This window comes from Phyllostomus hastatus, unplaced genomic scaffold (genome assembly GCF_019186645.2).
Source record: "Phyllostomus hastatus isolate PE091 unplaced genomic scaffold, TTU_PhHast_1.1 phas_scaffold_129, whole genome shotgun sequence".
NCBI lineage: Eukaryota > Metazoa > Chordata > Mammalia > Chiroptera > Phyllostomidae > Phyllostomus > Phyllostomus hastatus.
In genome coordinates, this window is record NW_025334009.1 from 26587502 (window position 1) to 26603009 (window position 15508).

At 41.9% G+C, this 15508-nt stretch overlaps 1 protein-coding gene across 1 annotated transcript in view; it reads left to right on the plus strand.

Moving 5' to 3' along the window:
* The first annotated feature begins 315 nt into the window (after nt 1–315).
* DAZL (deleted in azoospermia like) overlaps nt 316–15508 on the plus strand; it is an 89540-nt gene continuing 74347 nt past the window's right edge. The window contains exon 1 of the mRNA XM_045856580.1: nt 316–398. Within this exon, the coding sequence (XP_045712536.1) occupies nt 316–398 (83 nt within the window). The remainder of the gene's footprint in view (nt 399–15508) is intronic.

A 15508-nucleotide genomic window follows, 5' to 3' on the forward strand; every position in this document is an offset into this window, starting at 1 on the left:
GCTGCATGTCCCCTGCATTAGACTCTCTAGCCGTTCTACAGATTCTGCGAGCTACCTGTATCTTCTTGAATAACCTCCATTTCTAGTTAAAGAAGGTTCTGCAGCTTACAGTGAAGACCCTCCCTGGTACATTAGTATAACTAGGTAGTTTGGTCAGTAGAGTGATATTCTCAGGACAGTTTATCAGACTTTATCAGAGTTCAGATGATGCCATATTCTCTCAATCCTGGCATGTGGCAGCCATGGGAGTGTGCCACTCTGATCGCCCCATTGAGAGAACTACAGAGATGAGGGGAGTTAGCAAACAGCCTCCACATGCCACCGTTTGGTATGCAGCACCGTGTTCTCAGTGAGGAGTCCATGCTGTCCTCGGGGGACCTGCAGGCTATGGGAGCACAGTGAGAGTACCAGAACTGGGACATTTTGTTCTGGAGTCTGGGTGAGATTCTCTCAGAGCATGCCTTATTTAAGAAATCCTTCCCTGGAGGTCAGAAAAATATTAACCTACATTTTCTATGAATGATTTTAAAGTTTTGCTTTTATAATTAAAGACTTGAATTCATCTGGAATCGTTTTGGCATATGGTGTGAGGTAGAGGTCCAGTTTCATTTTTATCCACATGGATAAGCATATTTTCAGCTCTACTCATTATAGAGCCCTTCCGTTCCTCATTGGGAAGTTGCTCCCATCATATATCAAAGTTCCATGTGCACACAGGTCTATTTTGGAGCTCTGTATTACACCCCCTCAGTTAGTTTATCCACTGCAGTGCCAGTGCCACATTATTTTAATTACAGTAGCTTCAAAATAAATTCAGTTTTATGAAAGGTAAATCTCCCCTTCTAACCCTCCTTCTTCAGATATGCCTTCACTATCTCTGGCCCAATACTCTTCCAGATGAATTTTAGAATCAGACTGCTAATTCTATGAAAAACTCTGTTGACATTTTTGTGTCGAATTTAATTTGAGGAGATAAGACTTCTTTTTTTTTTTTTGGTCCTGGGATTAAATGCCTGGCTGCTTGCTATTCTGTATCCAGATGTGGGGAAATCAACGGCTCCCTACACAGACTCTCATTTAACTTCTGTTTTCAGCCTCTTTTCTCACTCCCAGTCCATGTGATTCTGAGTTTAAAAACTGAGGATCGGTTCCAAAGATCTCTTCTCTTCTATGCTGTACCTAGAGGTAATTTTTATTTTCTTATTATATCTTAGAATTTTTCTATAGCGAATAGGCATTATTGTTGTGGTGAAACAAACAAAATTGTTACTTCATTTTTTTGCTACCAAATCCTAATCTAGCAGTCAACTTTGTCAGTTATAGCACCACCAACAGATGCACGTGGCCAGTGCACTCTGCCAGGTCAATAGCAGACACTGATAATGATCATACCTATTTGCCTGATGCACCTCTTCATTAGAGTGAATACTTCTCAGCACAGCCCCACAGGCAGCTACTGCTCGTTTATCAAAGTTGCGAGAGAAAACCAGTTTGCCATCCCCGGATGTCAAGATGATTCACTCTTCCTTCTAGGTCTGTATTGTATGAATAATTCTGATGGAGGCGGTCCGGGTGATGAAGGCAGCACTGCACATGCAGCCAGATTACACAGTGTGGAGGTCTGGCTCTGTCCCCAATAGAGGATTCCTCCCTCCCGGAGTGAGACAGCCACTTTCCTCATCCCTGAACTTCCTCTTCTGTGAAATCAGGAGGAGGATTACTTAAGTGCTAGCTGAGGCCCCTACCTGCCCTAGCCCAATGTGATTCTAAATTCTATTTTTCCTCTAGGCACATGACACAGGGAAGGAAAATGACAATAATGGTAACAGTAGCACATATTAAGAGCCTCCTCTGTCCTAAGCATCATGCTAAGCATTTCACGTGTATTATTATCTCATTTACTACTCACAGTATCTCATGATGGTGTTGCCCTCCATTGTATGGTGGATAAGGAAACTGAGAATTAGAGAGGGCAAGTAACTTGTCTGAGTTCATCGAGCAAGTCAATGGATAAAGATTTGAACCCAAATCTGACCATAGCAAACACTGCCACATTCTGCCCGTGTCCCTCAAAACACTCATGGCTCTAGTGCATCCTACCACACAGAGTCCCTCTTCACTTAAGGACTTTCTCTTGTCCCAAGGTCCGAAGTTTCAAAAGTATAGGGCACTTAACGGCCCCGGGAGCAGCTCTCACGTAATGACAGATGGGAGTTGGCGGATACACACCCCAACCCCCTCACCTCTTGGTCCGGATACTCTGAGGCAAGTTTTTTTCCTTCTCTGTCTCACTTCCTCTCTTCTCTATCTTTGCTTCCTGGGATAACCTCCCAAGAAACGTGCACTCAAATTCTTGCCTCAGAGTTTGTTTCCTGGAGCTTAAACCAAGACATCCTTGTATGATGCTATACTACCATGAAAACTAGACAGGAGTATTATAGAAAAATAGATTTCAAAATTGTTTTTCTGACCAGACTGACTTCCCTTTGAGTTTGAAGAATATAAACCAGGTATCTCAAGATCTGTATCCCTTGAGAGAGATGAGTTAGGAGCTTTGGGGGTTTGAAGAGCTGTGAAGGCCCCATGCCTTTGGTGAGCAGGCCTCTGGGTTCTTGTTTTGTGTTCAGCCACTTCTGTGTCCTCAGACAAGGGTGGAACCTCCAGAGGTCTGCTTCTTCATTTGTAAACAGGAAGCTCTGTGACTCTGACTCTGAGATTTCAGATCTTGAATTCAAGGTAATCCGGCATAGATTGGCCAATCCATAGTTAACGCTGCAGTGCACCGCTTCATGCGACTGACAACGTTGCATAAAAGAAATAAAGGCCTGGGACTCGGAGCAGGAAAATGTGAAAGCCCGGTACCAAACAAGGAAATAAGATGGGCAGAGAGATAAGGAACTGTGCAGTCAGTCCCAGGTAAAATGTCGATTCTGCTTCAGCCTCTTGGAGCAAGATGGAATATAAATTCCACACACTACAATGTGCCCAGGGCTAAGTACACAGCCAGTGTGATGATTTTTTCAAAGAACCATCATATTCAATTATAGCTCCGAGATGTTTCTTTTCATTGATATAACACTGTTACATATTTAATCACCTCTTTTCAGAATCAATCTCACTTTTCAGTGGCAGTGGCATTACTGAGTGCCATGTCTTCCAGCCCTGTCTTGGAGGAGGTTGTTTGTAGGATCAGCTGAAATAATTCTCACTATTTCATTTGAGGAATTTGTGAAGAGGACAAGGTTCCTGGTAAAACCTGAAAACAAAGGGAAAAAAGGCATCCCGTGTGACTTTCCTCCCCTGAAGTTCTCTGTGAATCCACGCCTGCCATCAAGCTTGGGCTGTGATGTGAATTTTTCCATCTGCTTTGCTGCAGGTAATTTGGAGACACTGACGTCACTAGACCATCTGTTCAGTAAAACCACAGCGACACTTTCCCCCTGAGTTGTTTATGCCTTAACAGCTACTTTGGGCTATTTTCAATATAGGCTTGGGCAGAGAATATATTGTGTTCCAAACAGTCCCTTGGCATTGCATCAAAGGGTAAGGACTGAAGATTAATTCTGTTTGTAATTATTTAAAAACTGCAGGTGTAAACAGAGTTGTTAAAACTCATGGCTAATCCCAAAATGAGGGAAAGCAGAGCGTTAGCGTATGAGTGGTTATCCCACATGATTTTTTTTTTCTTCCTGACGATTTTCTGACTGACTCAGTTTATATAATCCGATCATTTCAGCTATGCCCAGGGCTTTGCTGATTACTGAAAAGCTGTTCTCAAAATGGCATTGCTCAATGCAGTGCATTTCCTTCCACTTTCCACAGTGATTTTGAATTTTCTGAAAAACCTGATCCAAGTGACATTGATTGAGTACCTACTATGTGTCAGTCAGCGTGTTGCATATGAGTATATGGACAGCAATAACACAAAGGCCATGCCCTTCAGGTATTCACAGGCTGGAAGCAGAGACAGGCACATAAACACAGAATTCATTAATCTCTCTGTGACTCAGTTTTTTCATTATTAACTGGGAACCGTTACAGTACCTGCTTCTTGAGGTGTGTGAGGGTTGAATGTAAAGCAGAAACAAAGGGCGATTAATACATGCTAGGGAAACTAACAGGTATGGAAGATTAGAAACTTGGGGCTACTATGAAAGAATTATTAAAGTGTCTTGTGAGCACTGGAAAAGGAGGAATTAACTAGATGTCAGGTGAAGCATGCACTGCATGCCCCGTGAGTCTCACACCCCATTAGTCCACCTTGAGTCCACCTGAAGGTCCACCTGTGGACATTTTCTATCCATGCTGACAGCTTCCCTCCTCAAGCCCTGAGTCTCTCTGCTTCTATGCCTGAGAGAGTTTTCTGTGGCACCATTGTGGGTCTTACTCAACCTGTGTTTAGGACAGCTTGGAAGTGCTGGGGATTTACTGCCCCCAGAAGCAACCCTCAACCACTGAGAGCTGGAGCTAGCAGATAAATATCCAGTTTCCTATTTTATGACATGCCATTTCCAAGGCACATTCTGCACGGTCCCTCAGAAGCCCCGGCAGTGCAGAGCTCCAGCTGCCCACAGCAGTAACCCACTGACAGATGCACACTTCATTGGCCCTTTCCCATCTCTCTCCACTGTTTTACTTGTGCAAATAAACTATCTGTGACCAAGTCCTTGTCACATGTTTTGCTTTTGAGGACCCACAAACTTTAAGAAATTGGAGTCCTGTGGGATGACCACTCACATGCAAACTGTGCTTTCCCTTGTCTTCCTGATGATTTTCTGATGCAGTCTGTACAATTCTATCTATCACTTCAGCTGTGCCCAGGGTTATTGAAATCTGTTCTCAAAATGGCATTGCTCCTTGCCATGCATTTCTTTGCATTTTCCACAATGATTTTGAATCTTCTGAATAATCTGAATCAAGTGACATTTATTGGGTACCTACTACATACAGCTTGGATATTGCCCCATATCAGTTCAGAGTTTCCCCATACTTTTTTTTAAATCCTCACCTGAGGACATGCTTCTAGAGACATGCCCCTCTCATTGATCCTAGAGTGATGGGACAGGAGAGAGAGAGAGGGAGAGAAACATTGATGTGAGAGAGAAACATTGATTGGTTGACTCTCTTGCACCCCAACCAAAAACCTGCCCCACAATCTAGGTATGTGCCTTCACCGGTAATCAAGCCAGTACCTTTCATTTTATGGGACAATGCTCTAATCAACTTAGCCACACCAGCCAGGACTCCCTGTAATTTTTCATTTTACAGCTGAATGACACTCCATTGTGTGGATATCTCTGGTCTAATCAACCACTCTCTGATAGAATGGTGTTACGAACTGAACTGTTTCTCCCCCAGATTCCTGTGCCGAAGCCGTAACCCCCAGTAACAATGTGACTGTATTGGGAGACTCTAAAGAGATAATTAAAGGTTAAGTGAGGTCATAATCCGAAAGGACTGGTGCCCTTATAAGAAGGCGAAGAAGTACCAGAGATGTGAGCACACAGAGTGAAGTCAGGTGAGGACACAGCAAGCGTGTGAGACTGGGAGCTGCCCCCTATTAAGAACCCCCTCAGAAGATCAGAATCAAGCAGGATTTGCTTTGGGACACCACCCTCTACTTCAGAAGCCCTCGATGTCTCCCTAGGAGCTCTTGTGACATCCGCAGCTGACAGTGTTCCAGGTTTGCCCTGGGGATGAACCCGAGGCTGCTAGTGCTCCTGCAGCTCCACGGGTGGGTAAGCAAAGCATTTATGCATGCGAGTGGTGGGGGTTGGGGGAAACTGGCACAGTTTTGCTACAAGCAGTTTTCTAATTAACAGTTCCTACAGTTTGCTCTCCCACCTCCCACACTAACACTCCCTACCTGGTGATGCCAGGCTTCCCCCCTTCCTGGGACTCCTGGGGAAGACAGGCTCCAGGAGGAGCTGCAGTCTTCTTTCTGGCAGTGGTGGGTTCCTCCATGTATTTACCTGTCAATGTATTCCCATTCTGCTGTCTGCCATCCAGACGTTCATTAATAACTCTCATGTAATGATAAACCAGCTTCCACTCGCCACACTGTCGGGGGTTTATTTCCTCTGGAACTTCTGTGTCATCATCTCGATGGGATTCAGAGAGAGAATGGGCAGATAACTGCATGTGGTCCCCTTATCTTGACCTAGAAATCTGCATTCTTACAACATAGTGTGGTGTCAAGGGCACTTAACTAAGAGATTGGAAACTAGAGTCCTTGTCTTCATTCCATCATCATTTATGTCACCATATTCTTACACTCCTCTTCCTCATCAGTCCCTTACAGTTCCAACATTCTGAGATTCTTTAAGGAACATTTTTCTATATAGCTGACACCCACCAACTGGCTCTGTGAGTCTTGATCCATCACAAATGGACATTTGTGTCACCTTTCTTTTTCTCATTGTTGAAGAGCCATTAAAGATTCGAAGATTTCAAGCAGGAAGATAACCAGAAGAAAACTATTCAGTAAGAACTGAGGGCTGAGGAGTCTCAAAATAATGCAGAATCTTTTTGCCCTCTTCTTTAAAATCCCCTGCTAACAACAGTAGACTGCTCTTTCTTAAGACCTATCCTTTCTAAGAGTTAGAAGACACCTAAAGGGCTTAAGTGAAAAGATTAGGCAAGAAAAGCAGCAGAAGCAAAGCTAACTGGTAGTGCCACAGTGGCAAGAATGCATTCATTCATCTCAAGAGAAGCTATTGGGACCCACGGACACTTAAATTGCAGTACTTGCCCTCCGGGAATCTAAAGTGTCTTCCATCAGATTTTCAATCATGGAGCCAAATTGGAAAGGAGCAGTCAAGTGTTTGCTGCTCTAGATAAATGTGAGGCTGACTGAGAATTCACTTGGTGGAGACTGTAGCCTACAGAGGTGCTGTCTGTTATTGCCAACAAAATGCCAAAGGCTAGAATGAGAAATGTAAATCTCCTCAATAATGATTCTTTGGAGCATAGGACACACAGGTGAGCCAGCTCACAGAGTAGGAAAAGTTCCAGTATGGCACACCAGGTGATACAGGAAGAGTGGATGTAGGGAGTCAAAGCCAGCATCTCAGCTCACCTGACACCATTTGCCCATCCAAAAGAGACTTGCTGAGGTTAGGCAAGATTGGTATAGATCTTATGCAGAACATTCATCTGGAGATGGCTACTGTTTAAAACAATGAGTACAAAGATTAGGTATAATTTATTTATATCAGTTTGGGCATTCACCCTAAATATCTCTAGCTGCATAACAAACTACCCCAAGTGTACTAGCTCAAGGAAATGGCCATTTCATTATTATTATATCATATAATTTTGTGGGCCAGGACTTTTATAAGACTCAGCTAAGTAAGTCTCCTTTTCAATATGACCTCAACTGAGGTTACTTGGTGATTTTAGTGGTGGTATTCAGTTGATGCATGGGCTGGTCTGGAGGGTCCAAGACACTTTCACTCGTTAGTGCCATGGTGATGGATAGAAGGTTATGACCAGCTGAGATTGTTGACAGGAGTGTCCACATGTGACCATTCCAGCATAGAAGTCTTAGAGTAATTGGACTTCTTACAAGGTGACTCAGCACTCCAAGAGAATGTATAAGAGATGGGAAGTAAAAACTGCCAGTCTTAAGGCCTGAGCTTGGAAACTGGTACAGAATTTCCTTGTATTCTGTATAATCACAGAGCTTCCCAGGTTCATGGGAAGGGAATATAGACCTCACTTCTCAGTAGAAAGAGTGTCAAAGAGTCTGTGATAGTACTAAAGAAGAGACTGGAGAACAGAAGGCTGCAGTATTCTGCTTATAGGGTGACCAATCATGTGATTTTTTTCCCAGGACTGGGGATGTCCTGGGACTTTTAGTACTGCAACTGGGACCATCCCAGGCAAACAGTCATTTTGGTCACCACACTTATTCAGCCTCATTCTTCATTCACCTTGACCTTGACAGACTGTACATTCTTCCTATTTTTGCATTCTAGTGTCTTTTTATAGGAGATTTGTGTTTATGTAGGTTGTGGTTCAAGGAGACAACTCAGGAAACAGTTTTTCTGAAGTTGAGATTGGAAAATAAAGGTATGTACAAGTGAAGAGGAAAAATGCACCATGGTAGCAAATGGAGATTAAGAAAGAAATGGCCCATGCTATCTTTTCTATGAGTCAATGTCAGAGGTCATCAATATTATCATTCTAATTATATTTAGTCATGGCTTACATTTTGTTTGCTCTTCTGCTAACCCCTCCTTAGCCAATATCCAAGGCTGAATACAAAAAGAGCAGAAAACATAGGTTCAAGTTCCTTCTTTGTCACACCTATTAGAAATGTGACCTTGAGCATATTCCTCTCTGAGTCCTGGTTCCCTTATCTCAAAAGCATTAATAATTTCCCTTGGTTATCTGATGGTTTATGTACACATCAAATGAAGACTTACATGTTTATTCAACATTTTAATCAATGACTTGGATGTGAGATCTAATGGCATAACAGAATTTTTAGGCCATATGCAGCTTTGGAAGGGGAGATAATATATCAGATAGTGCTCAATAGCCAAAAAGACTTCATAGGCTGGAATTATGGGATAAATTTAATGAAATGAAGTTCAAGAGAGAAATTAAAATGTTTGAACTTTGGCCTGAAAAAATCTAACTCAAGCATAGAAGAAGGAACAGGAATTAATAGCAAAAAATGTGACTTGATTTGGGAGTTTTAGTTGCCTGTAGGCTGGGTATGACTCAACAGTACTATGTGACTACCAAAAATAAAAGCCAAAGTAGCCTTGGGAGGATTGAAGGGAATCCAGAACTGCATGAAGAGGAATGCTCATCCTTTCCAATTTGAAATGGAGGAATCACATTTAGAGTATGCATTCATTTGAAAATCCCAGTGCTTTACATGGGTTAAAAACACAACTAAAGCTCATTTAGAGAAGAATGTACAAGATGCAATATGAACCCCAAACTTGAAATGGTTAATCTAAAGGACCAAAAACTCCTGGAGTACTAGACAGATTCCTCAAATGCACTGGAGGTAATAGGCTGGCCCTGTGTGGTCCCAAGTACAGAGAACAAGGCCTATTTCCTAGGGAAATAAGTTTTATTTATGACAAGGAAATAGTGACTCTACACAGATCTATATCCATAATGTTGTCCAGGTCATGGGACTTCCCACAGGTCACAGCATGGAAGGAGAGCCTTGGGTGCTAGGATGTATAATGGCAGGTTATAGCTTCCCAAAACAGCCATACCATTACATATCCTATCCCTACCTTACAATGTGATGTTGCCACTCCTTCATCCAGTGGTAGGGGGTCTATATTGTCCACCTGGAATGGGGGCAGATTTTTGTAACTCTCTTGATCAGTAGAAAAAAAATGATCCTACATGACTTCTGAGAATAAGTCATAAAAAGTACACATCTTATGTCTGGCTCTCTCTTTTGGTATTCTTGCCCTTGGAACCCAGTCACCATGCTGTGATGAAACCAAGCAACCACAGAGAAAAGCTACATGTAGATATTGTAGCTACTGTTTGAGTTTTCCTAGCTTTGAGTCTTCTCAGTCAACAGCCAGCATTAACCACTATACATGTGAATAGATGACAATTAAGATGATTCTATCTCTCATCCTTCAAGATTTTCCAGCTGATGTACCAGACATTATGGAACAGAGGCCATCCAATTCTGCTATGCCTGGAGGCTCCCTGAGTATATACTATACCTGACTCAGATAATCCATGAGCATATAGTAGTCTTTTTGTGCTACTATACTTTGAGACAATTTGTTACAGCAACCAAAGTAACTGTAACAGATGAGTCCTACCAAAGGACTACTGTGGCCCTCCTATCAGGAGGAAGGGAGAAAATGTCTAAATGATGGGTTGTGACCCTAACCTCTCATATTCAGGAAGGATGGAGTTATAAGGTATCAAGAAAAGGCAAGGGTGTTGGGAGAATAAAGAGTGAGGTGTGAACCAGATGGGATCAGAGGATTCAGGAACGAAATCTGAGAATAAAGGAACTCTGGGCATCCAGGGAGCAGGTGTTTACTTTACAAAGAGCCTGGTTGGCCTTGCAATAAGGAGTGGCTAGCTCCAGATCAGGGAGGTAAAGGAGGCTGTCTTGGAAGGCAGTGGGTGGCCTTCAGTCTATGCCATAGGAAGAATTTAAAAATCATGGGTGGCCAGACTGCATGATGATGGCCTTTAATGTTTCTTTTAATCTATGAAGAAGTTCTTAGAAAAGTATGACACACTATGCAGATAGGATGTATTGCTATTAATACACACTTTACTGGCCCAATAAAAGAAGCTTAATAGAAATTGGTGGGTAGCTGAAAGTCAAAGCAAGTTAATTATTTTGATAGGGTTAATGAGGCACAGTTGGTTCCTCCTCATGTTGGTGGCAAGATAAGCTCCCACCACTCTATCCATCCTGCTCTAGCCTTTAGTCACACATTACATTCTGGGCCACAAAAAATAAGCTACTAATAAAGATGGGAGGAAATGAGGAAGAAGAAAGAAATCTAAGTGGGAGCATTTAGCCATTCTAAAGAGGCAACCTCAAGTCCTGCAGCCACATTTGCGAACAAATTATACATTGTTAGAGAAGTAGCTGCCTATGTCCTATGCTCCAAATAGTTCATAATATCTTTATTGAGCCATTTATTGCAATAGCTTTTAATTATTTGTTCAATGGGACTGACTTTTAACTTCTAAAGGGCAGGAATAAAATATCTTCATGTCTCTAGTGATTAACATAATACCTGACAGAGAACAGGAACTCAATAATCCTTTGATGAATGGGTAGATAGAGAAAATGCCTGGCTGGCTGGCTGATTGGCTGGCTGATTGGCTGGCTAGCTGGCTGATTGGTTAGCTGGCTGGCTGGCTGAATGGCTGGATAATAATTCCTCTTAGATATTTGAAAGCTGACAAACCTACCACTCAGAGCCTTTTAACATAGGTAAGAAAGGGGTAGAAAGAAATCTGAACCTTTTATCAGTGGTCACCTCTGTATTATTTAACCTCCCTAGAACCGCTCCATAAACTACTGTGGAGTCCTAGGATGATGGGTCCTCCACCTATTAAGCGTACTGTACATTTTGTCAACAAACATTTATGGAGTAGCTCAGACTGTGCTAGGAACGAGAAATAAAGATAAAAGTTGTGACCCTGACCTCTCACAATCAAATAATCAATAGCACATGATTTGATATGTGCAGTGAAGGTGGAAGAACAGAGTACCACAGGAACATGATAATAGCAGATAATAATTACCTTGGTCTAAGGACCATCCCAAAAGGTGTCCCTTAGAAAATGACATGGAACCTAAAACATTAAGTGTGAGTGGGAGCCAGGCAAAATGAATGGGGATGCGTATTCCAGGCAGTACGAGGTCCAGAAACAAGCTAAGAAGAGTTTCAGAAATTGACAGGGTCATAGCTTGAGCCATAAATAAGTGTGAATACTCCATGGGAGAGCCCTTTTTACTACAATTGAAAGAGGTCTACTCACTGAAAAACCTTTTTTGCTCTTCTGAAAGAACCAAATAAACCCTTGGCAAGCTAGGACTGTGTTTTCCTCATCTTGGTGGCCACAGAGGGCTAGCTTTCCTGCATCGAGATGGAGCCCAGCAGAAATTGCACACCTAAAACTGCCCTTGGCACATGATCAAATTCCGATGTTTTTTTAGAAGATCATGTGCCCAAAGGTGGTCAGACTGGAAAGAACTTTCTGATGGTTCTGAGCACTGAAGCAACTCTGTTTTTTAAGCCTTTGGCTATTTCCCAGTGACTGAGTGTCTACATGGCTTTGTCTTCTTTGACAGGCAGACCCTGAGACAAAGAGTTGGGTCCCAGTAGCTTATTGCAGAGGTGATCCTAGGAAGCACTGTGAGGGAGAGGGGAAGTGAAAAAGGCAAGGAAAGGAAGCCAAGAAGTAAAAGGTGTGTTAATGAGTTTACTGCTACGCAAACCTGTGGCTCCATCCTGGGTGACTCTGGGAAATAGTGTAGAAAATCCTTCTAAGTTGGCTCACCCCAGAAGGGGCGGTGGTGGGGAGCAGGAGCTGGTATTTATCCACCAATACCCATCTCTCATTAGTTGAAGGCAGCTCCTGAGAAAATTAACTCCCAGCATTTCTTGCCTACCCACATGCACACAAAGGAAGTAACTGCCTGTGACCAAAGATAGGAGATTCCTGGGTACTTGAGACATGAAGCCATCCACCCATGGGTAAAGAAAGGGCTGAGGGTTTATGGAAAGGGCAATGACCACATCTGCTACTGACTCCCTCCCACTTAGGCTCTCTTGTGGCTCAGGGACAGAGCAGGTCTGGCTCCTGAGTTCCAAACCACTATCTGGTCTTGGGCAGAGGTGGATTTCCTGATGGCAGGGAGGCTGAGGTCAATCCTGTGTCATTTTCACTGTTTGAGTACTAAAAAAACCACACAGTTCATTGTTGTCATTATTTAAGCTTTATACTTTCCAGCCATACTCACATTGTATTTACACGTCACTTAATTTTTCATCTTATGTACTGCTGTATTTTTTGCTTTTAATCAAAATATTATTCATTTTGAAGTCCTTTCACTCTTGCCTTCTGTCTCACTCTTCCACATGTCATAGAGCTGAAGAGACCAGGGAGGGTCCCGTGGTGAAAGAGAAATTGAGGCTCAGGAACTAAAATAATTTACACAAGGTGACCTAGCTAGATAAATCAGATCTAGGAACAGAATTAAAGTCTCTAGGCTTCTAGGACAGAGGCTGACAAACTTTGACCCTTGAGCCAAATCCAGCCCACTGCCTAGTTTTATAAATAAACTTTTAACAGGACATTTGTTTAAATATATATATATATAGCTTATTTGACACCTCAGGGAGAGCTGAATAGTGTCAACAGAGGTGGTATGTGCTCCACAAAACCAAAATGTCTACTCTCTGGTCCCTTACACTAAATATTGGCCCTGTTCCAAGCCATTGTTTAGTCCCTCATCCCCTGATCCCTAACTCTAGCATTATCCACAGTCACAGCATCATCTCACAAATAGTCTCTGATTTAGACTTCACTGGAGTCTAGTAAAGTAGGTAGTTTTTCCCATTTTATAGATGGGAAAATTAAGGCCTGGAGAGGTTAAGTGACTTGCCCAAGATTATGAAGTTGGTTAAGGGACAGAGGCAAGACCTGAATCTATATCTTCTGACTTTACATCTATGTATTTTTCTCCACTTAGCCTCTGTTCCCTTGGGCTGCATTGCGCTGGTTTTGAGTTTAACTCCTAAATACCGGCATTCACACAAGAGCTCTCCTCAGTAGATGTGTGGCTTTATGTGTGGCATGAGTGATCTTAGGTATAAACCTTCAGGTTTTTCTTGTTGCCTTTAGCCCCAAAAAACATATAGCACCAGTACAAGATAAATTCTATGAATCCAGGAACAAAGCCATTTGATGGAACAATACATTTTGATGATGTAGGGGTTGTGTTTTTTTTTAAACAAACTGTAATTTATTGAGGTAGAAATGTAAGCCTTCCAAGTTCAGAGGACTGGGAAGATTTACTTGTAGTATAACCCACTAGAACTAGGTCTCACTGGTTAAAGAACTATTCCAGAAGGGTTTAGCAAATGCAGTTGTGTCTGTTCAAGGCAACAATATTTTGCCTGAAACAGGCCAGTGGAGCTATGTGGTTCAAAGAGTTGTCTGACAACATGTCAAGGATAAGAGAAAAAATGACAAAAATTGTACACTTGCTTCATTGAAAGTATGTATGTATGTAGGTGGCTAACACTGAGAATCATAATTATTTTCAAAAATTTTTGTTGTCCCATCATAATTCATCTGTAGCAAGTTCTAATCATTTAAGCAAAAATTTAAATTATGATGAACAGCGGGACTTTGGATTTTTTAAACTTTGGATTTAAAATGGACTACTTTAAACTATCACACCACGTATGATTTGCCACATGAATTTGACAATGTGCAAGTTGGGTTATACCGTGTTCAATGAGACAAGTGCACTGTTTCTCCCACACTGCCTCTGCTCCTTTGGGCTTATGCCTCTCTTGGTTTAACTACCAAATACTCATCTGTTAAGCCTCATAGCTTTTCTACATAGTTTCAGTAATCCTAGGTGTATGTCTCCCATGTTTTAATCAGCTGCTAGAATCAACATGAAGGAAGGAGGCCAGGAAAAAGGACAACAATCTTTGGGATACCTTGAATCCTGGTGATAGCTCAGAGCTAGCTTTGGCACAAGATAAATTACAAGAATCCAGGACTACACTTGGATATTGCAGCAATATCAAATTCTTATCATCTTTTCTAAGTGCTTTCTCTAAAACCCTGTATTTCTCAAATTGCAGAGCACTAACCTGTAGTCTGCAAACCAGCACCAGTCCATACCTTGAATAGCACTCACAGAGATCTTCTTTTTTTATTTTCCAATGTGTGCTGGTTTTCTTTGGTGTGCTCCATGCTACGTTCCTCTCCCGCCCTGTCAGTATTGGCCCTGATTGCTTCTGTGTTTCTATATGCAAAGCAGAATTGAGCTTTCATCATAGTATTGCCAAGGAGGCTTTTACTCCATGATAAATTCTTCCTACCAAAAATGCTGGCTTCCTGCTTCACTTACTGTCTCAGGAATGGGTACACCATGCAAGATTCTCTCCCCGTCTTTTTTTTTTTTTGTCTTAAGATTCTCTCCCTTTTATTCTGAGCACTCCACCTATATTTGGGTGGCATCTGCCATGTAGCCAGGGCAAAATGAGGAACTGTTTAACATCTATATGACACAAAGCATCACTTTCTCATTGGCATCGAAGCTGAAATCAATCTCCCCACTCAGCAGAAACACTGTAGCCATGATGACACCTGCATCATGTCATTGCCTGGGTTCTTCATCTCAACCCTCTCCTCTGCCCCCAGCTGAACCCCATTTGATTGAGAACATTCCTACTTGATCATATTATGCTGAATATTAAGTAGCCAGAACATTCATTGACTGACAGTTAGCTTGCCTGAAAGCCTAATTGTCCCCATCAATTCACACCTCTCTCAAAGTTACTAACATTAGGTTCACAGGCATTTTCTTAACTAGAAGAGAGAGGTGCATATTTTAACCTACACCAATCCCATATGAAGTTTCAATTGCCAAATATACACTGTGAAGCACCATTTTTAAATGGATAAAATTTTAGCTGTTATTCCAGGCTAGTGTTTAGACTTTGATGACTAAATTTCTTTAGAAGATAAAGTATTTAAGGAACAGTTTGGGAATAGAACTGGCTTCTGTACAAATTAACGTTTGTCACTGTCATACATTTTGCTTCTATACCCTTTCATCTACTACTTTTAGCTCTAAAATTTGTTAATTACCCTCTATTTCAAAGGTGAGAGATAACAATATTGAGAAAGGCAGTGAAGTGCTAGGGAAAGGGAAGGAGCCTTGACCTCAGGGAAATACATAACAGGTAAATGTTATTCTAAATGTTGGAAAGAAAATATCCATTTTTAGTTA